Source organism: Syngnathus acus, chromosome 17 (genome assembly GCF_901709675.1).
Source record: "Syngnathus acus chromosome 17, fSynAcu1.2, whole genome shotgun sequence".
Lineage (NCBI taxonomy): Eukaryota > Metazoa > Chordata > Actinopteri > Syngnathiformes > Syngnathidae > Syngnathus > Syngnathus acus.
In genome coordinates, this window is record NC_051102.1 from 1,438,146 (window position 1) to 1,461,192 (window position 23,047).

Below are 23,047 nucleotides of genomic sequence, written 5' to 3' on the forward strand. Positions count from 1 at the left end.
CTGATTATACGCTGAGGATCTTTGCCATATCAAAAACTAAAACCAGACTCATTAAACTTGCACACCCAAGCGCAGCGGTGATCAAAACAGTGGCTCCAAATCAAGTCTCGAACGTAACTCACAGGGAGACGCTTCTACTGGAATTGTTCAGTAGGCCAAGAGTGAACATTTAATATGAAACATGTGTCAGACTTTTACATCTACGCATCAATACAAACTTTTTATTTTGTGTATCCATGGAGTTGAAATTGATCGGCTTCAATTGTGAATTTATGATGTATTATATAAAGTCATTTAGTCACTAGCTAGTGACTAGCATTTTCCTACATTGCAAAAAAAACCCATTTCTGGTTTAAACAGTCATCACACTTTTTGTCTTTGTGGTGCTATTTCGTCACGACACAAATATAAAAACCAAACCACACTTTGCGGTCTTAATCCTTAACACACAAGCTTTGCTGATATCTTGAGTGATGCAACATAAAATGACGACTTGAACTTTGATTTTGAATTTGTTTGACTCCCTTGTAGAACATTTTCTTGTCTAAAAGATGATTTTCGGGGGTTTTGACTTTGGAGGTTTATCTCTCGAAATTCCCCTCCATCTAAAGGAATTGGAACGTTTTCCAAAAACGGATATGAGCGTGAATAAATAACATTGAGCAGGCCCATGTTTGTGTAGCAACCTTTATTTTAGAAGCACTTTTGACATTCCTGATGTTGTTTATCCGCAGTGAATAGTCTTCTTGACATAGGTAACGGCTGATACACAGACTAATAGCACCACAACTGTACAGTGACTCTGTGCCACCCGTTGGCAATAACATAAAAAGTGACCAAGTCACACTTCTCGGTGGGTGGCCTTTTTTTTGGGGGGGGGTAGGTTCTTTTCCAGCCTTCAAGCATGACAGATGTTTTCCTAACTCACTCATGAAATACGAAGGTGTGTTTATGTATGTGTGTGTTTGACAGAGTCCTCTCAAACTGTACAAAAATTATACAGCAGGTTTGTGTCGTTCTGTCATTTGAACCGGTGGGCCGGGCAGAATTGTTTATGGAACAATTAGCCGAGGTTAGGAGTAGAAAGAAAGCACCTCGACACATACATTTACATTTCGGACACGTTAAGGCATACATGTATACATACTCGTTTAGGAATGATGGCACATGTGGCGCCCAGCTGCTCTCATTAGTCGCAGGTGAAGGGCTGATGGGTTTTTTTTCTTCCCGCATGATGTCACATCCTGTTTTCCGCTTTAGTTAATCCAATGCAGATTTCAAGTTAACCAGTCAGCTCGGGAATAGGTTTCAATTTGTGCTCTTACAGCATGCCATTTTCAGTATTGAATTAATAGAAATAAGGAATCATGAGATTTTTAGAAATTTAATTGTTTTCAATTGACATCTGTGGCTGGTTCTCGTACGGTACCAGTCAAAACTTTGGACACATTTTCTCAGATTTAGTCAACAACACATATTCTCAAAGCATGAAGGTGAGCCGAAACTTGTGACTGTTGTAAAGTGGAAGAATTTTTTGGTGGCAAAGGCATAAGCTGTGGTCCTTGAGTGACAAGCAGGAGTAACCTAAAATATATTTTGATTGACTTTGATCCAGAAAGGCAGACAAAATGTCAGCAAGTTTTGATGCATGTTTAACTCGTTTACTGCCAGCCCAGTTCAAATCGATCTGTGGCTTCGATAGCCGTCAATGGCAGTGAATGAGTTAAATTAGTTCCAATGGCCCAAAACCAAAGTGATTCGGATTAAGGCCTGACAGGCAACAATTGTTTCAAATCCAAATTGAAGTCATCATTCCTGTTAATGATCCAACCTCATGCAGCCCTATGGTGGTCTACATTTGGGAGTCCACTGGAAAACAATCATAGTTGCTTGGTGACATTCTTTACAAAAAAAAACAGTGTATGGTAAATGAGACTGACTATTCATAATGGGACTAAAAATGGATGAGCGCTGGTCCTGTTCTTCTGGGCTCAAGGCAAAGACACTCTTCGGGAGACGGTTTGGTAGAAGACTCCGCGAAGCAGGGAGGGGTAGTCTGCCACGCGGAAGAGGTGGCGCTGAGCGTAGTTGATGTCATCACGCTGTCCCCTGCTCACCAGCGTGCGCAGGTTGGCCTCGTTGACTTGGCTGCCCACCGCAATGACAAAGAGCTCCAGACCGGCGTCGGCCAGCTCGCGAACCCGCTTCTCCAGCACGGCCTGGGTGACGGCCTGAGACCTGCCGTCTGAGAACAGCACCACCTTCTTCTTGTATCCGCTGCCGTCGCCGCGGCTCGGGAGAGACTTAATGGCAAAGTCCATGGCCTCTAACACGTTGGTGCCGTCGTTTTGGAATGTCATCTCGTTGATGTGATGGGACAGGAGGGTCATGTTTGTGGTCAGGGCTTGCTCCATGCGGGCGTTGCGGCTGTACTGGCCGACAGCCGCTCTCACATTGACACTCCTCTCCCTCTTAGCGTTCAGGAAACGCTCAACCAAGCGCTGCACGAAGGTCTTGCTAGTGTCAAAGTTCTTCTGGCCCACACTAGCTGAGCTGTCCATCATCAGCAGGATGTCGTGACTTTGAGAGAAGGCGACTGCAACGCATGCCAAGTTAGTAGACAACCAAGGAAGCGACAATAAGAGCGCTCCTCACCAATATAGTATTATCAATATCATACAAGCATTGCACTATGCAAAAATAAATAATAATAATAATTTTCAAGGTAATTACAAAATTTGTAACATTGTTAAATTGTTATAAAAAAAAAAACATACTTACTTGGGCACTTGTAGTCTGGGCACTTCTTATCTGCACGTGAAAATGACACATTCTAGGTCAGTTCACAGAACCAAGGAAAATAATAACACGTGCTTTTCAATTGAATACCTTGGCAGATTTTGGATGTGAGGTTCTGCAAGAAAGAGTCATCAAGAAGCTCGGCAAAGTTATCCAGGACGAAGGAGAAGCCAGGTTTGGGATCACTCTCACACACCAGATCTCCAAGCTGTTCCTGGTTGGGCTGACGGCCTGAGTAGTCCTTCACCCCTAAGCCTCCCACCTTGAGGCCAAAAGATGGATACACTTCATTTTCAGCCACATGAGCTCACTCGCTCACCACGGGTGTACGCCAGTCTGTTTCTCACCCTGATGTTTTTACCACAGAGGACGTTGAGAGGCATCTTATCCCTGAGAGTATCGGAGCGTCCGTCGGTGAGAACGAGAACCACGCGGTTCTCCTGCCTCATTAGCTTGATGGTGTTTTCCAGAGCATAATTTAAAGCTTCAGCAGTGTAAGTGGCCTCAGCCAACCAGTTGAGGTCTTTCACAGCCCTGCACACAAATACTACATTGGCCAACGCGACTCAGTGCCTTGGCAATTGTGTTTGTATGCCAACTCACTGTTTAAACTCAGTGAGGGTGTTGATGTTGGTGCCCAGTTGGACCACTTCTTGGGCTTGTGCGCCACTGTACTGCACAACGCTCACTCTGGACTCATTACCTGCAAACTGGGGAGAGGGAGACCATGCTTTTTTTCAGTTTGTTTGTTATGCCTACTGTTATGTTTTCTTCTGCCATCATTTCTGTGTTCCCAACCCTTCCTGACTAATTACGTCCAAACAGGAAGAGTGGAGTCTTTGGAGAGACAAATGAGAGCCAATTCGAAAACCCCAAGACACAATCTCTGTTTTTTTTCCTTTTTTTTGTTCCCATGGTTTTATCCCTCAACATCTCTGATGAAGTATTTTTTCCCCCACAACAAAATAAACGGCTTCATTCAGTATTTAGGTACACAATGAATATGAAGTCAACACCACAGAGAAGGACATTACCTTGACCTGCTGGTCTTTAATCAATCTGTCCACAACCGTGATGATAAAGTCCTTGGCAAGAGCAAAGTTTGTAGCACCGATACTCTCTGAGCTGTCCACAATGAAGGCCAAGTCCAGAGCAGCACATTTACACTCTGATGACACCAAAAAAGACACACATTAAAACCATCAGGTATTACTCAGCGTTCAAGACAAATTGCTTTGGTTTCAGCAAGTACTTACCACAACAAGCTGCAGTGGATCCCCCCCAAAAAAAACAGACACACAAAGAAAGTTAAGCAAAGATAATTAGGCAATATATGGGGCTGCCAATAAGTGTATGCACGAGTGTGTGTAAAAAAAAAAAAAAGTTCCAGTATAACTCACAGCAGAGCTTCATGATGATATCCAGAATTTCACATTCCTGAGGAGAGGAGTGGAGTGCATGTTACTGTATGGCAACACACTCCTCTAAATAACATTATATAACTTTTTCACAAGGCCATGGCAGCCTTTTCAAGTTACGTCCCAAAAAAAACCCAGCTGTTGACATTTTACTGAGAGGACTGTTAGGTGAAAGGCTGCAGGATTTGGTGTTCAGGAAATTGGATGTGTGGCTCGAGCCTGAACATAGGGGATGAAATTCAAACTGTCTCAAAGGGGAATTAAGTCTACGTCGCCTGTGTTTGGCTAATATAAGCGTAGAGAGATCAGATCATTCCTTTCCCCACCCCCTCTTTTGTTCTTTCAAGACTTACATCAGTTCCTGGTGGTCCAGGAGGCCCAAGAGGTCCCTAAAAGAAAGAAAATGAGTGAATGATAGAGACAGAAATTTGTCTAATATATGTCAATAAAAAAGAAAAATCAAATAGTCTATGATTCTTGTCTAACTGAAATCGTGGTTTTTGGAACTGTAACTCCCCCCCCACTCTCAAGTGATGTTTCTTCAGAAAACCACCAAGATTCTACTGCAACTGCACTTTGGGGATCTGCTTCCGCAACATGCGAATCCTCCAATCATTCATCACCACGACATTTCATTCCCTCACTTGGCTGCAGAAACAAAACATCTGTTTTCTCTTAACAGACGATAAGTCGGTTTAAGAGCATTTTTTCCGCCTCCTTTTGTTCAAAGTGCCTTGCTTGCATGTGTGCTCACAGGAACTCAGACAGACAGACAGACAGACAAAAGAGAGACAATGGGTCATGAAGACATGATGCAGGGTCTGGGAGAGCCTGGTGTGGAAAGTAACAGGCTTTGGGAGCCGACGCTTTTATTTGTGGAACATGCATCCAAACATATGCTTATATTTAGACACATTTCTTTTTTTCCTAACCCTCTACATTGTCATGTTGGGTAAAGGCGGGGTTATTACACTATTTTTCCCATTTAAGATGATTCAAACTAGGTGGTTATTTTCTGTACGTCTTTGCATGCGGTTTTATGTTGTGTTGAGTGGTGAGAGGAAAGTCGGCAAAGAAAGAAGCGCAATAAACACGACCGAGACCGATTCTAATATTTGTGCTTGCCGTTGGCGTCCACTAGAACAATCCTAGCAGAATCGCATTTTTTGTCTTGCAGTCAAGTTGGGATACTGAGACAGACCCAAGCCACATGCAAAAATCAAACAGGCCCCCTGACAACAAAGTAGAAGCAGACTTAAATGTTTCCTGCCTGCCTGGCAATATCGTAGACGTTTCATTTCCTGCCTGAGATTCAACATCATTTTGCAAAAGTCCATTAAATACAATTAGCACTCGTCAGTACGGCACTGATTACAGTAGAATTAAAACCACAAACAAAATGAATTTTGCGTTTTACCTCGTAATCTGCCAATATACTGGATTTGTTTGAACATTCATGTCAACTGAATCTAATCTTACTTCAAATTCTAAAGCAGACCAGATGACTATTGGAGGGTCTCTTGTGCAACCATTCAGTGTCTCAACATACACACACAAAAATTCAGACTCTGGCTTACTTACCGATCTTCCTTCAGGTCCTCTGTGACCTTTGGCCCCTTTTGGTCCTGAAGGTCCTGGTTGACTGTTCTGTAAAAAAGGAGAAACAATCATTTTTACCCTGAATTAATCCTTAGTGGTATCAACATCCAACACACAGAGGCTGTTTTGTGTAGCATTAATGTTAACCACTATACACACTAAAGAGTGTTTGGTTGTAAAGGGCTGTGTGGTGATTGCGCTCACTTGTAACATCATATGGCCCATTTTCCCAACAGATGCTATCATATCATATCAGAACATTTTCAACAGGTGATGTAACTGTTTTCCCCTAAAGCCTCTAAATCATGGAGGTCAGGTCTTGTTGTCGGGGGCCGATCATCTGCCATAACAGTGCAGCTGCAGACAACCATCGTCAGATGATGGCCAAGGATGAGGAAGTGTGGAGACTATGGTACTTAAATCAATTTAAGGAAGTTATGTTCCCACACATTCAACTTCAAAAGGGATTTGGGGGAAAGTTGGAAGATTCTGTTTAACTTTATAACTTGCGCCAATTCACAGTGACAGAAATGCAACCATTGGAGTAATATATAACAAAAGTACACAGAAACCGCTACGTGCGATTAAAGCCCACATTCATTCTGATTATAAATACTCATTTGCAGCCAGTGACATCAGACAAAAAAAGAAACGCAGCTTTGGCGAAGGGCAAGTCTGACACAGTGGAGTCACAAATTATCAGCTCTGCTTTCTGTTAAACTGCAAGATAGTATTTGGACAACCAGCACTGCAGCTAAAGCCACATCGACTGCTCTAACACATTTCCAGGACCAACGGACACATGAAGCAGACAAAGGGGAATGCAAACCATATGACTTTTAAGATGCTTACACCCAATGGTAATCTCACGAGGCACACCTGTATAAGCTAATGTCATACAATTGGAAAAAAAAAAAAATGCATGCTTGTACATGGACGTATCTCCCAAGGAAAATCTTATGCTTATTCATGCTACAGTTTGTGCATATGCATCATAGAAAAATGTTCAATCAAATTCTTCCCCAAAAAAACGATTGAAAATTTTTACTTCACAAAAAATATATTTGAGTGGATAACAAGTGCGAATTGAAATAACCAAGTCAACTATTTCTTATCTGAAAACATGTCTGACATAATAAGCACAAAGTTTCATTGCCCATGACTTTAAAGCACTGCTGAACTGTATTTTCTGCTAGCCAGTACAGTCTGAAGCGGCATATGAACGCAGCCAACAAGTAACTGATTCAGAATCATATATTTGATCTGAAAAAAAATCCGTTGGCTATGGTGTCTAATGGAATGTAATACATAATACATTATTGAGTGAGGCACAAAGCACTTATTGTAATTATAAAAAGATGACAAGAAAAAAATTTGGCTGCACAAAAATTCAGCTTGCTGTCTCCAGCTAACAGCACCTTGACATCTTTTCTCATAACAGTCTTACAGTTTTAAATTCTGCTCAATTAAATAGATACCTCAAATGTTCAGAAATCCACTTGTATATATTTCATGAGCCAAGTCAAAAAGGCTGCTTCATTCTCCCTTCCTGTATTTATGCTGAGATAAGATAACCAGGCTCCAGATTGCAGTCAATTATTTGGGGGTATAATTATGTTTACTAAACAACTAAATGACTTACTGCAGAGAGCAAAGCTTGCATGAACACCAACGTTTTATAAATCCCAAATGCAATAAATGCTTTGCGTTCCAACTGCCAACTTTTTTTTTTTTAAAGAGGAAAACCTCATGTTTTGTGTGTTTTTTTAATGTATGTTTGGGAGAGCCATGTAATGAAATCCACAACTGTATATACTATGACCTAATGCAATGTAATGAAAAGCAGATGAATTCTGACACTTGGATCTGATCTTGCTTTGCGTCGTCATGACACACAGGACAAATCCCAAGAAAAAGATGAATCCCAAACGTTCCAAGATTCTGTGTGTTCGACCTGTCTTAAGGACAACACGCCTGAGGAAAATTACGTGGAGAAATGTTTATGTCATAACACACCAAGCTTGCAATTGCCGTAATCTCATGGTAAACATAAACAAGTTGACTTGGAGTTTAACGTGTTAAGACTGCCATGTTATATGGAAGTGCAAAGAGTAATGCAGTCGCTTCATCCTCCACACTCATTTCCTGGTATCCTTGACGACGACATACACACAGCTGCATCAGCTCAAAGTTCCCTTTCCCCAATGTCTCACACACACGCACGCACGCACGCGCGCACACACACACACACACATGCGGTACACACAGACACACAGCAACTGTTCAGATCTACATTAGAAATTATTTCCAGCTGTAATCCAGAAGGAGAGTGTGCAAACAAGATGGAAGGAACACAGGAATATGTTGCACACAGGAATTGGGGAAAAAAAACCCTGATATGAATCTAAAGGCATAAACAAATGTGGTAGTTGCATTGTTTGACTCACAGCAGGGAACTGAAGGGAAAATAATGAGGAGGAAATCAGACAAGGCAGACTTACATCAGGGCCAGGGTCACCAGGCTCTCCATCATCTCCTTTGGGTCCAGGGGTTCCCTTGCCGCCCTGAAGGCCACCACAAAACAGAGTTAAACGTCAGGCTACACAACGAGAAATCAACTGCATCATTCACAATTTGACTTGATAAAAATATTATGAAAGTTAACTCATGTTGGAAAGTGTTTTGTGAAACTTACAGGTTCACCAGCATCTCCGCGAGGGCCAGGATAACCCTGTGGAAAAAAACAAATTAAATGTTTATTTATGTACTGTATGTCACAAATTATTTTTAACCATAATACACACCTGGAAGCCTGGGCAACCTGCAGTACCATTTCCTGGCACACCGTCCTCGCCCTGACAATGGCGAGAAGAACATAGTTACACAATCTCTGCCTCACTCACACACATACACAAATGTTGTGGTAAGGCTCCTGATGGATGGCAGACATGTGCATCCTCCTTAATCTTCTTCACTCACCCTGGGTCCCATTGGGCCTCTGTCTCCAGCAGAGCCTTTGATTCCTCTGGGTCCTTTGGGTCCCTGGGAGAAATGAGGAAAGACAAGATGGGGAAACATATGAAATATGATGCCACATGCTTTTTGAAAACATTCACATGTTCTCGTAATGGTTCTGTGTGTGCGTGTGTGTGATAGCATCTGTGAAAAAGATGCGAGCACGCTGACTTTTGCTCACAAGCTGACTTTTGCTCACAAGCTGACTTTTGCTCACAAGCTGACTTTTGCTCACAAGCTGCTCATCTTATTTGGGGAGGACAGCACAGGACAAAAGTAAGACAATATCGTACAAGATCCCCTCTATTGATTAGTGTACAAATAAAAGGTGTGCTAATTGTGTATATGTAGTATATTTTTGTGGAGTGAAACCGACCTCTGGTCCAGGAGGGCCTTCATCTCCTCTGTATCCGGCGGAACCATCTTTGCCAGGCTCACCCTGCAGAACATCAACATGAGCTTAAAGCAATGTAGATGTAGCAAGCAAAAAAACCAAAATATTCTTAAAAAGACAAATTCAATACCATGACGCCATACAGATTGACCCACGAGTTATTTTCAGTTGCATGTTTGTGGAGAATTGAAGTAACCATTTTCTTCTTTTGGCAAAGCTTAACATGGCTGAAATGCTTCTCAAATACTACAGTGGTGTAATTGATGGTCATGTTGTGCCATGACCATCAGAGGGAAATATCAAGTTTACTACTTTTGGAGTGAGGTCAACAACAGCTGGGCTCAGCTGCTTCATAAGCATTTGCTCTACATTGTAAATAATGCTGTGATATGATATATTTTTTTTAGGCATAGAAAATCTATGAACAGCATTATTGCCTAAATTAACTTTTGGGTAGCCGTCAGTGTCACATTCAAAAATTACATTCTATGAAAAATGCCGTTTACTGATGACATCCATTCCATTTCGGTTTTAGAGTGGCGAGCCACTACGCAACATGTGCTAGTTGAATGGTCTTTTACTTCAAGTCTATAACTACTGTTATGTAATCATTAAAATCTACTGAAATCGTTATCACTTTGGCAATTGACCTTTTTTCTTATTTACTCAGAATTGTTCTTTACTTTTGTGATGGGAATACATACAATGTTCATTAATGTTACTACAACAAACTCATTCAGTATTATCAGGTTATTTCAACAGTATCAGTATTAATGATTCCTAATTCCAAAAGTATTGTTGCATCCCATGCTATTCCCTAAAATAGCAGCATACAAGGGTGGGCCAGCATCTCAGCTGTCTCCACTTTGAACAGTAGTTCTTTACGCTCCTGTCAGGAAAAAATAGGAGCACAAAGGATTCATTGAAAGCTCTGACATCATCAAAGCCACCGCAAGTAATCCATGTAAATCATTATTTTTGATACACTGCCTGGAGCCTTATTAAGAGCCATACTGAGGTTTTGGCTGCATGAGATGGAGAGAACTGAGTCAGAAGGGAAAGAATGAGCCGAGATGTTCCCGGGAGGGGTTGAACACTCAAACTGGGAGGGGAAGAACGTATGGACGAGTGGGCAGCACTCTGGGGCTGCAGCCAGGTTCAACACCATTCAAATGTCTCATCTCCACCAGTGCCAGTGAAAAGTGGCTGTTTTATGGAGTTGCTGCATGAAACAACAAGCTAGAAACAGCGTGCCACTGTATTTCCCCGTGTGCGTGTGTGTGTGTGTGTATGAACGATTGTGTGGAAGTCTCACAGGGTCTCCGTTGGGGCCAGTTGAGCCCTCTCGTCCTTGCTCTCCACGGGGTCCTGGCTCCCCCTGGCAAGGAAAAGAACAAATGTGACCAAGAATGAAGTCTGGTTACTCAATGGCTGCAGCTGAAGACCAGATCACAATTAAAGCATAGCATCAAGATTAGTTCGGCCTGAGAAACTCTGACAGTTTTATATATTTTTTGTCCACAACTTGCAGCTGTGTATTCTGGCCTATGAGCATACTATAGTCTGTTTGATACACATCATTTCCTAACCATCATCATCATCATCATTATCATCATCATCATCATCATCACCACCACTTACTGCCTCTCCTCTTGGTCCTCTGTTGCCACGGGAACCCTGCTCCCCTTTTTCTCCAAGTGCTCCCTACAAGAGATGACCAACCATGAAGACTTATTGGCCACGCAATTCACATCCCAGTAGTCAGAATCAACATCATTTACTATCTCGCCACGAGGTCCATCTGGTCCAGGTGCACCCTGAAACACAGAGGAAATGATATGAACATGACCATTTGGGTGCCAAATTTGGATATTTCCATTGTTGACTGGGTGAGTGAACTTACATCATCACCACGCTCGCCTTTGTCCCCGTTAGCTCCACGGGGGCCGCGATCACCCTGTCATAGCACATGTCAGAACTTTACATCTCTGGGATTTTGTGGGGTATCTATATATGTTGGTCTACCTGAGATCCTAGAGGCCCATAGTTTCCAGGTCTTCCTGGTTCACCATCTCTTCCACCATCTCCCTGGAATAAGCACCACGTGACTTACTACACCAGGTTTAGTTGAAAACACAACACCGTCGGACATCATACTTTTTCTCCTTTTGGCCCATAAGGACCGGGATCTCCCTTTGGCCCAGGGTCACCCTGAAGACCCTGTAAGAGAAAAACAACCGCAGCTCAAACCATAAGCAGCCAAGCATGTATGTATGCAAACCTGTGTACAGTATTTGTGTGTAATATGTCAACATGGCTTCATTTAAACAAGTTGACAGCAAGAATGTAAACCTAGCAATGATTAAAGAGCTAACGGCCCACCAGGTTCTCCGCCTGATCTTGGTCAAAGTCGCTCAAGCAGGAACATTGCAAAATATACAACTGCAGCTAGTGACAAATTTGTAAACAACATGCTTTAGCCATGAGCAGATAAAAGTGGTTTGCATATTGTAAAGTTAGCATGGATTATCAGGACACAGAAAAATAAATACTGTGTATGTGAGGGCGTTTGCAGAGCCTAAACCTTCAGTCAGCGCCAAATAGAAGATGAGATATTTCCCTTTTAAGTGATTTTTAATGTTAGCAACGCATAAAAGGTCGCACGTGGGTCGAACGAGACTAAAGCGGACCATTTTTAAAAATGACACTCAAGCGGGGGGCACCACAGATTACACTGATTGAAATCTTCAACTCACATCTGCTCCAGGAGATCCTTTACAGCCAGCAAGACCAGGGAAACCAGCTTCACCCTAAAAGGGAAAAAACAAAATAATTTCATGACTTGACCACATCAGAAAGACAGATCATTCTCATTCCTTTGGTTACATTTATTTAATGCGTCAAATTATTTCTTTATTATGTATAGTCAAACCTCGGTTTACGAACGTCCCGGTTCTTGAACAAATCAGAATTCGAACGAAAAATTCTAGATTTTTTTGCTTCAGTTGTCGAACAAAATTCGGAGGTCGAACCTCGCGAGATGAGCCGAAAGGACCCGAGAAAACCCGACCGCGCGGCTCGGATGCCGACTGACTCCGTTCGTTATTGTATTTTCGTTCCTTTGAGGATTGTATTAACCCCTAATCATGCCTCCAAAGAAAGCAAGTGGGAGAAGTTAAGCCATCCTAAAACACAAAGACGCTCTTAAAGCAATGCGCACTGAGGTCCACTTAAATTTTGGAAAGTACATCAGGACTTTAAAAATATTTTCTAAATTTCAGCGACGGCTCTGTCACAATAATGCGACCAGCGCGGTGCAGTTTCGCGGTCAGCGGCGCGCTACGGTTGCGCGTTCGGCGGTGCGCTGCAGTTGCGCGATTGGACAAAAATGCGCAAATGAAAAAATACTTTAAAAAGGCGTTTTTTTTTTTTTTAGTCTTGGAACGGATTAACATTTTTTCCATTATTTGTAATGGGAAAAATAGATTCGGAATTCGACCGATTCACTTCTCGAACCGCCTTCTGGAACAGATTGTGGTCGAAAACCGAGGTTTGACTGTACTTCAAAATTATTAATATGCTTTTTTTGCTTTATTAAAAATTGTACGGTACAGATTGGATGTTAGTTAAAAATAAAAAAATAAAAATTCAGCTGCGTAATTTCTGTACATTATTTTTACAAAAGTAGTCTTTAGTAACTAATCTATATTATATATCTCTATCTCTCTCTTTCCCCATACACAGAATCTATATAACATTTATATCTCTGGACAATCCAACATTATTTTGAGATTAGTTGGCACTGTTTGTCACCCACCTTGCGTCCATCAACTCCATCGTTTCCCCTTAGACCTTTTTCTCCCTGTTGAAGAGGCACACACACACAAATGAAGTGAAGCAAATGACAGAATAATCAAAAACAAAAGATGTTCGCAGAGAATGAATAAACGCCAAAGTGTGGAAAGTCGGCCATCAAAATCCAACTCACCTTGTAGCCTTTGTGTCCTCTTTCTCCCTGTAAAGAACATTAATCAGTCGTGTCCAATTTTTGCAAAGTTCTGCTTGTAGCACATATATACTTCAAACAGCAATATTTCATATTTGGATGACTCGATCGTACCTTCTCGCCTCTGCCACCTCGGTCTCCCTGCAAAAAGAAAAGCACACATTGTAATGCATTCAAATTGATGTTATAAATTTTGAATTCATTTAATAAGAAGACCATGCTAATTATTGCTGGCATTAATTAAAGTGCAATGAATTACAATAAATTCCAGAAAGACACAATGGGGGTCAGTAATGTCGTTGTGGTTGTTTTACCTTCATTCCACTGTATCCAACAGGACCAGGATCTCCAACGCTGCCCTGTAACAGAGTGGCAACAATGATGAGGATTTTGATCATTATTCAAGGCAGAGGAGATGAATGTCAAAAGTCACCTACCATTGCGCCAATATCTCCTTTCTCTCCTGGCATTCCCGGTCTACCGGTTTCTCCCTGTGGAAAGGTAATACAAGTGATTCAGAAGCGGCTCCTCAGTTGTTATATTGATAAAGCTGCTTCTGTGGTCATACCATGCCACCGGCATCTCCATCTGGTCCTTTGGGGCCCCCTGGAGCCTGTGGCAAAGCAAAATGATAGGTGGGTGACAGTGCTCATTAAAAAGAAAACAGCAAATATGATACGAGTTCTTAGAAAGTGTCACGTTGAGCACTTACATTGCAGTCGAATGAGCAGCACTGGGGAAACAAATAGAAATCAAATTTAGAGCGTTTTTTTTTTTAAAAACTCAATACAAAGCCGATGATCATACATACCACATCTTTGGTCTCGTTTGTCTGAAAAAAGAAAAGACAAAATGTAAATGACATTTAAACACTACATTTTGAGATGACAGAAAGGAGACAAGAAGAAAGAGCGAAGGCAATATGTACAATCATATCTATGATGGTTCTGATAGTTCCGATCTTGGTGCCTCTGGAGTCATCTGCAGCGGTGAAATTCTGCCTGTAGTTCTGGTCAGTGGCGATGATGGATAGTCTCGTATCCTAAGACAAAAGCAAAGCGGAAATGAAAAACACCCATCCAGATGTAGTTTTTTTGTACTTAGGCATTGTTAGGCGTAAATGTGGCTTATACAGAGCTTTAGTTACAAAAGTTATGATTAATTGATTGATTGATTGATTGATTGATTGATTGATTGATTGATTGATTGATGGATTGATTCTGATTCTACAACAGCACACACAAAATACACATACACGTGAAGTACAATTGCTACGATTGGGTTTCCACTTTCTATATATGTTGATGTCACTTTTGGCAAGATGGCTGCTCATCCATACAAGCGTTCTTCATTTTTCAATAAGAGACACAACCTTTTCTAGATTTTCTGAGACAGAAGCTGCCATCGTTTTCCTCTAGCACATCAAGTTTTCTTAAAAAAAACAATAATAACAATTGTAATAACAACAATATACATGTTGATATAATCTATAGTATATGTCATATATATTTAGTCATATAAATGAATTATGGGGAAGTATTTTCAGCAACAGGTGGATTTTTCTTCCGAAACGTCTTTAAATTCAAATTTAGTGTTCAATTACCGAAAAGAGGAAGCATTGACAATTAATTGATGTGAATCGGGTGGTTCACATTCTAGAATGAAAATAAATGTGTATATGTACCTCCTGATCAGGTGAGATGGCGACAGCGAACACTTTGACCCCATGTAGCCTAGCCTCATTTGCAGCCTCCTGGACGCCTCCACAAGGCTCCTTGTAGCCGGTAATTGGATGGCCGTCAGTCACCACCACAATGTATTTGTTCTCGTGGTAGTGGGAACCCCTGGAGAGGACAAAAAAAAAAACAATAGGTGAGCTTTTTGGCAAATCATGGAGGACAGGGCTTCCCTTCAATATGAGCAAATGCTTAACCTGAATGTGCCTAGTTCAGTGCATTGTTATTATGAATGTAATGAATTATGATTACGCCACGAGCAGCTCAGCAAGACCCCTCTTGATGGCGCAATCCGTGTAGGTCCCTTTGCCGATGTATCTGATGGTGTCGATATCGTTCTTCAGGGCCTGGCGATCAGTGCTCAAGTCACTCAGCTCGCGCACCAGGATGACGTCATCGCTGTAGTGCAACGCCCCCGAGTTCCACGTCAGGTAGCGGTCGCATCGATGGCGCCTACGGGGAGCAAAATGATATTGGTGAGATTGTACATCTCAAAAGACAAGTTGAAGTTCTTACATGTCCTGGAGTTCATCTATGAAGCGCTTGGTGAATTCTTTGATCTGGTCAATGTAAAAGTTGGGAGGTTTCTGTCTGAGGGCCACACTCTCAGATGTATCCAATACGAAGAAAAGGTCAACAGGACATTCTGCTCACACAACAAACAAATCAGTAATGATGGAAATAGTTAATGACACAGCCTTAAAAAAACACAAGCTGCATATAATGTGTCTATGTATTGCATGAAAAAGAGGCCTCCGCCAATGGTTGTCCTGGGCGCTTGCTAGCAGCCTCCTGCAGGCCTGTCAGCATTAGCACAGAGGCTCAACACCTCAAACTAATTGACAAAATGGGAACAATTCAGATGAGCCTTCTTTCAGTTTTGACCAATGTCTGTGAGTGCACCTTATTCTTCATCAAGCGCTCCAATTTGGCACCATGCACTGCAGGCCTTTATGTTCACAAGTTCAGTCAACTATGTTTTGAATGTGAGCTTCTATCCTAATCTTATTTGACCTTGACATTTAATTGGTGAGTGTTCTCCAAAGAAACCGTGCACATCTGGATTATCCTTTGCAGGAATGTCACGTCGGCATGTACGTCATATTTCAACATGAAGAAACAACTTTAACTGCGATGTCATCCCTTCAACAATTCATAACTGCAGCATTTCTTCAAACAAATCAAGATTTTGGAACTTACCCGTGAACTTGGGTCTTTGGATCTGCGTTTGCACTTGAGCCAGGAAGACGCATAGCAGCACAAGGAGCCCTCTCAAAGACTCCATGGCTGAACTGCTAAAAATGAAATGAAAGAAAAAAATTCCCAGAAGAAAGAAGTACAAATGCTGCCTGGAACCCCAAACCCCGGTCCTGTATGGCTAAATTCGGCAAAACTTTTTCTGTTCCACCACCCCGCCGCAGTTCGTCCAGGCGAGAGCCAGAGCGCGCAGAGAAGGACAACGCGCACGACAAGGGAGGAGGAGGCGTGCACGCGCTTTTTTTTCTTTTTCTTTTTCCACCTCCGTGCACCAGAGCCACATTTGGCGAGAGCGCGCATTGGTTGACACTAAATCGCAGATATGGTTGTTTCCTTATAAGGACTCTAGAGAGAATTATGGACGTAAAAAAAAACCAGTACACACCAAGACAAGACCTTTCAGAATATTTTGTACAGTTTTTTTAACGGCAAAAGGAAGTCTCCACTCGAATGTTTAAATTTTAGAACATGAATAAATAAAACCAGGATTAACATGCATGTACAAATAAAATTCATTGTGGGAACAATTTGTGTTGCAAACAATGACTTTGATGCAAACTTTGGGGTAGCTTTTCAATTCTGTAAAAAGATCCCCATCTGGTTCAACTTTCCAGACCTGATATGAACATTCAAAAGAAGGGGGGGATTTTTGGCTCGCTCAACAAGTGCAGCAGGAAGAAACACAGTGCCATCTAGCGCACTTTGTGGACACGACTTTGAGAATGAGCGTTTGAAGGCGCCGTGGAAGAGCAGAAACCGTGGAAGGGTTCACTTGGCTAGGTGATGAGTGGGGTGGATGTTTCATGGTTGCTGTGGACATACGTGCGTGGTGGGACTGTCCTGGACTCAGTTTTTCCACTGAGCTCACTTTTCTTGGAGACACAGTTGCTCACAGAGAGCAGATGCGAGGCGCTGAGAGAGAAAAACGATGGGATGGGGTAGGGACATCTGGTAATAATCTGTGTTTACGAGCCAGTCCTCAATAAATCAGTTCAGTTTTATGGCAGCATGCATAAAGTGTGATGCATGTGTTTCGGGATGGCTCCATACAAGATTTCGTGCAAACCTACATTAAACTTTTGTTTAATAGAGAAATTAGAAGCTGGCGTTTTCAGTTACATAAGTATTTGTGCTCCAAGGGAGAAAGGTTGCGCACATTTTCTTAAAAACATCTTTAAAAGAATGAGGAGCGGAGAGTTTTAAGATCACACAATGAGTTCACTCATGTTATAATCATTACCCTAAGGAAACTAAGAACATGGGAAAGGAAACTCTCCAAAGGTTAAGATGAGAGCAAATCACACATAGGCCTACATTTGAGATTTCATGACGGCCGCTTCTGGTCAGTGTATTTGGCAGAGAAAAGGAGTTTCCACGAGACTCTGACGTTAAGTAGACAAGACTAGTAGCAAATCTGAGTCAAAGGGCAAGGAAAAACCCGAGCAGAGAGGCTTGAACACAGAACCACTATTTTTTTTTTTAGGAATAGGGTTTAAGTAAGCAAATGATGATGAAATCATTCTAAAATGACAACCACTCTGTGGAATATTTGCATCAAAGAAGTTTGATGGTCAAAAGGCAACATTTTGTTGGCCCACTAAAAGAACAGCTGGAAGAACTTGATCACGGTGACCTGGATAAAATTCTAGTGAAGGTTTCATGTGAGTCAATGCACAAAAAAACCCAGATAGTTTACAGCAGGGGTGCCCAATACGTCGATCGCGATCGACCGGTCGATCGCGTGATATTAAAATGTTTTTTGTTTTTTTTCGCACTTGACGCGTGTACAAACAACGGCGCTAACAACACAACACAAACACGCTAGCTCGCGAGTTCACTCCAATTGTCAGAACCCTGTTTTTTCTCTTAAACTTAAGGGTATAAAAATGAGTGGGGCAGCTGGCCATAGTAAGAAGTATCACTTTCATAGGGAATGGGAGTAGGACTTTTTTTTTCACGATGTTATATATATATATATATATATATATATATACATACATACATATACACACACACACACACACACACACACACAATTATTTATTTTTTTAGTGGGTAGATCTTTGTGACTTGGTCATTTCAAAAGGAAATTGCAGTCCAATCAAGATTCTGTGCGTAAATGATAGGAAATGGGGCCAGATGAAAATCCAAAATATAAACAACATTACTGACTCGCCTCCTCATATGTCTATCAGTGAACATTTCAAAACAAGCAAGTCATTCGAGGATAAACATTGCAGCTTGTGCAAGCTGTGTCAAATGAAGCTACTGCCCCCTAGTGTATGCAACAATAATAATAATAATAATAAAATCCCATGAAGGAAATAAATTCACATCAAAGTGTACCAGTGTCATCCGTTTACATAATTCATTTAATGTAAAACTCAGAAAACCGTAACGGCATGGAGAGACACTGTCGCTGATATTCACATTCTTATCTTTAGAGATAGTAACAGAGCCAAATTTCTAAACACTGTTCAAAATATAGACTTTGGGGTTTAGTATCACACAGAAATTATAAACATGATTTTGGCTGTAATGTGGGTGGGGTCATAACGTGCAAATAATGACTTTACCGGAAGAACAGCGAACCTTGGCCTTATGTAGAGTTAGCTGATGGCGGAGTGACTTTTGAGGTGCCGCCTCAAGTGGTTGAGACAGGTGTACGTCTTGGGACAGATCTGGCAGTGGAAAGGTCGCACCCCTGAGTGGTTGAGCATGTGCTGCTTGAGCACGCTCCCGTCAGAGAAGGCTTTGCCGCACTGGGAGCACACGTAAGGCCGTTCGCCGGTGTGGACGCGCATGTGCACCGTCACCTTGTGCGCCATGGTGAAGCCTTTGCCGCACACGGTGCATTTGAAGGGCCTCTCGCCAGTGTGGGTGAGCCTGTGGGTGCGCATGGCACCCATCTGAGAGAAAGCCTTGCCGCAATCGGGGCACACGTGAGGCTTCTCGCCGGTGTGAACGCGCGTGTGGCTCCTCAGGCCGCCGGCGGTGGAGAAGCACTGCGAGCAGTGCGTGCACTGGTAGGGCCGCTCGCCCGTATGCGTGCGCATGTGCTGTTTCAAGTCGTAGCGGTTTCGGAAGCCGCGGCCGCAGACCGGGCAGCTCTCCGGCCTGTCGTCGTTATGTCGCAGCTCGTGATTAGACAAGCACTTTTCGGACAGGAAGCATTTGCCGCACTCCTGGCACTGGTACGGTTTCTCGTGGTCGACGCGTTGATGATACTTGAGCTCGCTGATCCCGGGGAAGGTCTCGTCGCAGTATCGACACCTGAAGCGATGGTTGGGGCTGTAGGGGAGCTGGTGTTCAGTCATCTGATGGTTCCTCAGGAGGTGGGCCATCTTGAAGGTCTTGCCGCAGTGCGAGCATTCGTATTTGGTCAGCAGCTGCACGCACTGGTGTCGGACGCATTCGTGCATGGACCTAAACTGGCAGCCGCACTTGGTGCAAATGTGGGCGGCGTTCTTGCACTTCCTTTTTCTGTGGCCGGACAGGTGAGCCTCGGTGCGGAAGGCTTTGCCGCACTGGGAGCATTTGTATGGCTTGACGGCCGTGTGGAACCGTTGATGCTCCAGAAACTCAAAGCGATACTTGAAGCTCCTTCCGCACAGCGGGCAGTTGTGGGTGATTCGCCCTCGAGGGTAGGCGGATTTGACGGCCAGTTTCCTCGAGGGCAACGAGGGAATCCGATGAGCGGTACCACATTTCCTGCGCTTGTCTCCACTCAGCAATTTGGAGGCCTCCATCTGGCTGCCCCCGTTGTGGCGTTGCTGATGTTTCACCAGACATTTGGAGGAGATGAAGCTCTTCCCACATTGTTTGCATTGGTACGGCTTGTCGTGATCCACCTGCTGGTGATACTTGAGATCGCCGATGCCGGAAAAGCCTTCGCCGCAATGGCTGCATTTGAAAAGGCGGCTCGGAACGTGAGTGAGGAGGTGTTCCTTCAGGCTGCTTGACTTTTGGAAGGTCTTTCTGCAGTGCCCGCAATCATAATTCCGTCCTCGTTTCGGGCAGTGGTGTCGGAATTTCTCCAGGGACGAGGGAAAGCTGTTCCCGCATTTGATGCACAGGTATGCCGCATTTTTGCATTTGCGTAGCCTGTGTCCGGCCAGCAGAGTGGCTGTTCGGAAAGCCCTCCCGCACTCGGAGCAGTTGTAAGGCTGCAGGCCGCTGTGGACTCGCTGGTGCTCCACTAGCACGGAATGATGCTTGAAGCATTTACCACAATCGGAACATTTGTGTGTGGATACCTGCGGTCTGTGACAAGGAGATGAGGACATGTCAGTTCTTTTCGGAGAATCTGGAAAGTCAGTTGACGTGGAAGGGTTTGTGGACAGTTCTTCGTCAAACATGACTATCTGAGGGACGTTGTGGTCATCGTCGCAAGCGCTCGGATGGGACGCGATGGCCACTTCCAAAGACGGGGGCAGAGATAAGGATGGGATGAGAAGATCATCCGACTGAAAAGGAGCTGTGTGAGGAGGGAGAAATTTTAAATGACCTCAACGAATTTCTTGCGCAACATTTACTGACAATGTACAGAGACCATACCAACAGTACTTTTCGCCAGTTTTCCATGACACTCTTTGCTTTGGAGGAGAAATTTGAGGTCTTCTCCAGTTGACACACACTGTATGTACTCCTCAAGGACAGAGGGGGCAGCACTAAGCCAAGACGCAGTCTAAAAAAAAGACAACTTTTGTTAGTGACGAATAATGCCAATGTCATCGACCGTCCAAGGGGGCCAAGGTTCAAACACGCCTGCGCACCTGCTTGAAATCTGGGATTGGCAGTAGCTCCTCAAGTCTGGTGAAGAATTCACAAACTAGCGTCTCCAGAGCTGTGTCAAAGTCAGGGCCGTACTCCACCGGAAACACGTTCTGTCGTGGGAAAAGGAATGAAAGATTGTCACCATGTTGCTGCAAAATTAATGAAGCCAGATATTTCTATAAACTTGCATTCACTAAATATATGTATAACATACAAGTTTGGGGTTCAATCTTATTTTGCAATATTTGAAGTGATGTGATTATTAGTTATGTATTTATTTATCATTGTGAGATGTAGATCAATAGTTGCCCTCTAGTCAAAAACTGTATGCAAAATGTATAGAAAGTGTAGGCAGGTGGATGTACCTTGAGGAAATGTTCCCTGCCATCAGTATCTTCAATAAGACCTTGTACCAGCTTCATAAAATTGGCCTCCGGTGCTTCAATTACAGGATCATTTGTCTAGACAACACAACACAACACAACACAGAATGGCAGTAAGTGGCGACACACACTACAACAACACGACACCAGCGTCACTCACCTCTTCGACACAAGATGATTGGATCCTGTTGAGGTGAGTTTCCACAGCTTTGAGATCGTCAGGATGCTCAGAACGTAACAATTCAAGAGTGGTCTGGTGGAAATGTAACACAAGTTAAGTTTCACACAGGCTGGATATATTTACTATACGAGTCTATGAGGCCCCCACATTTCATCATTATATGTATGTGTGTAAATAGCTTGAATTGATTTTGTATGCCGGATCTGTGCATTTATGCTGCAATTGCATAATGTCATCACTACCATATTAGGAAGAGACCCAATTCCAGTCTGAGGGTATCAAATACCATACAATTGTTAAATAGTATTTCACAAAGCGGCTGTTTTCAGTCCAGGCCTCATCTATCACAAAAAGTGATCATATGGAGTAGTTCTCACTTACCCTGGCCCTGAGGCCCAGTGACAAGAGTCTCCCCTCTCTTTTACTCATGAGGTCAGGAACTGCATCTGTAACCATGGTTACAAACTCCTCCAGCTTCCCATAGTGTTTGATGTTCCTCTGGTGAACCACTTCCCACATCACCGCTGACATCAGCCTCAGTGGTGGGACCAGGAGGGCCAGTGATGACAGGGGAACATTGAATTCTTCAAACACACAATAGGAAGCTCAAAATGTAATTACACTTGGCCACGGTGACTCTTTAAGTACAAGGGATCTACTTTTACTGGAGACAATGGGTCTGTTCGGCGTTTATCAGCATGGTGTCCCCTCATGTTAATTACTGGCCAAAATAAAATTAGAAAGGAAGGCTCACGTATCCTGTGCTTCACACAAGCCTGGTATTAACCGTGCATTTTAGTGCCTCAAGCTTGTACAAAGCGCCGTTTGTCCAGTGATATATTAGCCACATTGGTAGCAAACCAGACAACCGCAGTATGCAACAATTTAACTAGAGTGACACTAAATATTCAGAAGTTAATTGCACATGTTGTACAAGTATTCGATTAAAAATCCCTTAAATTGGCGAACACTATGCAATATGCTAGCTCCAAGCCCACTGTCACCAAGCTAACGCGCTGTTGGGCAAAACAAGTCTCGTTCCAGGGATTAGTCGAGGCCTGTAGATCCGATGATACATATTTGCTTTTGCAGCGAGAACAGGTAATAATATGTCAATATTGTCGTGATCCTTGATCGATACATACCCATGACGCTCGATGTCAAATTCTTCAGCTCCGAAGATTGGCAAGATTTCTACAAAGTCAATTTTTCATTGTGTTCCCAGTTAGCCTATAAGCTAACTATTTGTGGAGCAGGGGCGCCAACTTCTTCCTGAAACAGGCTCTACATAGTGAAGTGCGTATGCTGCGTTCAAGGAATGTGGGAAGTCCGGCTTCCGACTAGGAAAAGTGCACGATATCGCCCCTCTCAACTGGGAGGTCCAAGTGGCGAAGAAAACACATGACCCAGACTTCAATGTGAGGTCCTTCGACAATCTCGAACCCACAGACCGTGAATGGCCATCAAAGTTATGAGACAGGAC

General features: G+C 43.1%; 2 protein-coding genes across 2 annotated transcripts; both read right to left on the reverse strand.

Annotated features, from left to right (window-relative positions):
- Positions 1 to 677: 677 nt before the first annotated feature.
- On the reverse strand, positions 678 to 16,438 carry LOC119137221 (collagen alpha-1(VI) chain-like). The gene is made up of 35 exons (XM_037276369.1): positions 16,168 to 16,438; positions 15,484 to 15,613; positions 15,220 to 15,420; positions 14,916 to 15,075; positions 14,160 to 14,273; positions 14,043 to 14,063; positions 13,944 to 13,964; positions 13,800 to 13,844; positions 13,669 to 13,722; positions 13,546 to 13,590; positions 13,346 to 13,372; positions 13,214 to 13,240; positions 13,043 to 13,087; positions 11,982 to 12,035; positions 11,383 to 11,445; positions 11,251 to 11,313; positions 11,129 to 11,182; positions 11,007 to 11,042; positions 10,867 to 10,929; positions 10,541 to 10,603; positions 9,208 to 9,270; positions 8,796 to 8,858; positions 8,621 to 8,671; positions 8,512 to 8,547; positions 8,318 to 8,380; positions 5,799 to 5,864; positions 4,571 to 4,606; positions 4,200 to 4,236; positions 4,056 to 4,064; positions 3,834 to 3,967; positions 3,403 to 3,509; positions 3,147 to 3,333; positions 2,890 to 3,061; positions 2,782 to 2,811; positions 678 to 2,596 (listed from the first exon to the last, which is right to left on the reverse strand). Exons 1-35 carry the CDS (start codon positions 16,250 to 16,252, stop codon positions 1,992 to 1,994), a joined length of 3,030 nt encoding a protein of 1,009 aa, XP_037132264.1. The 5' UTR covers positions 16,253 to 16,438; the 3' UTR covers positions 678 to 1,991.
- Positions 16,439 to 18,575: 2,137 nt separating this feature from the next.
- LOC119137222 (zinc finger protein 345-like) lies at positions 18,576 to 23,023 on the reverse strand. The gene is made up of 7 exons (XM_037276371.1): positions 22,710 to 23,023; positions 21,946 to 22,148; positions 21,544 to 21,636; positions 21,366 to 21,461; positions 21,000 to 21,110; positions 20,782 to 20,911; positions 18,576 to 20,701 (listed from the first exon to the last, which is right to left on the reverse strand). Exons 1-7 carry the CDS (start codon positions 22,711 to 22,713, stop codon positions 18,834 to 18,836), a joined length of 2,505 nt encoding a protein of 834 aa, XP_037132266.1. The 5' UTR covers positions 22,714 to 23,023; the 3' UTR covers positions 18,576 to 18,833.
- Between the last annotated feature and the right edge of the window lie 24 nt (positions 23,024 to 23,047).

Coding starts and splice junctions, on each gene's coding strand:
- LOC119137222 (XM_037276371.1), bottom strand. Junction 21,637..21,945: donor CACTGGGCCTCAGGGCCAGG/GTAAGTGAGAAC, acceptor CATTTCCACCAG/ACCACTCTTGAATTGTTACG. Junction 20,912..20,999: donor CAATCCCAGATTTCAAGCAG/GTGCGCAGGCGT, acceptor TCTTTTTTTTAG/ACTGCGTCTTGGCTTAGTGC.
- LOC119137221 (XM_037276369.1), bottom strand. CDS start 16,252: ATGGAGTCTTTGAGAGGGCTCCTTGTGCTGCTATGCGTCTTCCTGGCT. Junction 13,591..13,668: donor AAGGAGATATTGGCGCAATG/GTAGGTGACTTT, acceptor ACTCTGTTACAG/GGCAGCGTTGGAGATCCTGG. Junction 4,607..5,798: donor GAGGACCTGAAGGAAGATCG/GTAAGTAAGCCA, acceptor TCTTTCTTTTAG/GGACCTCTTGGGCCTCCTGG.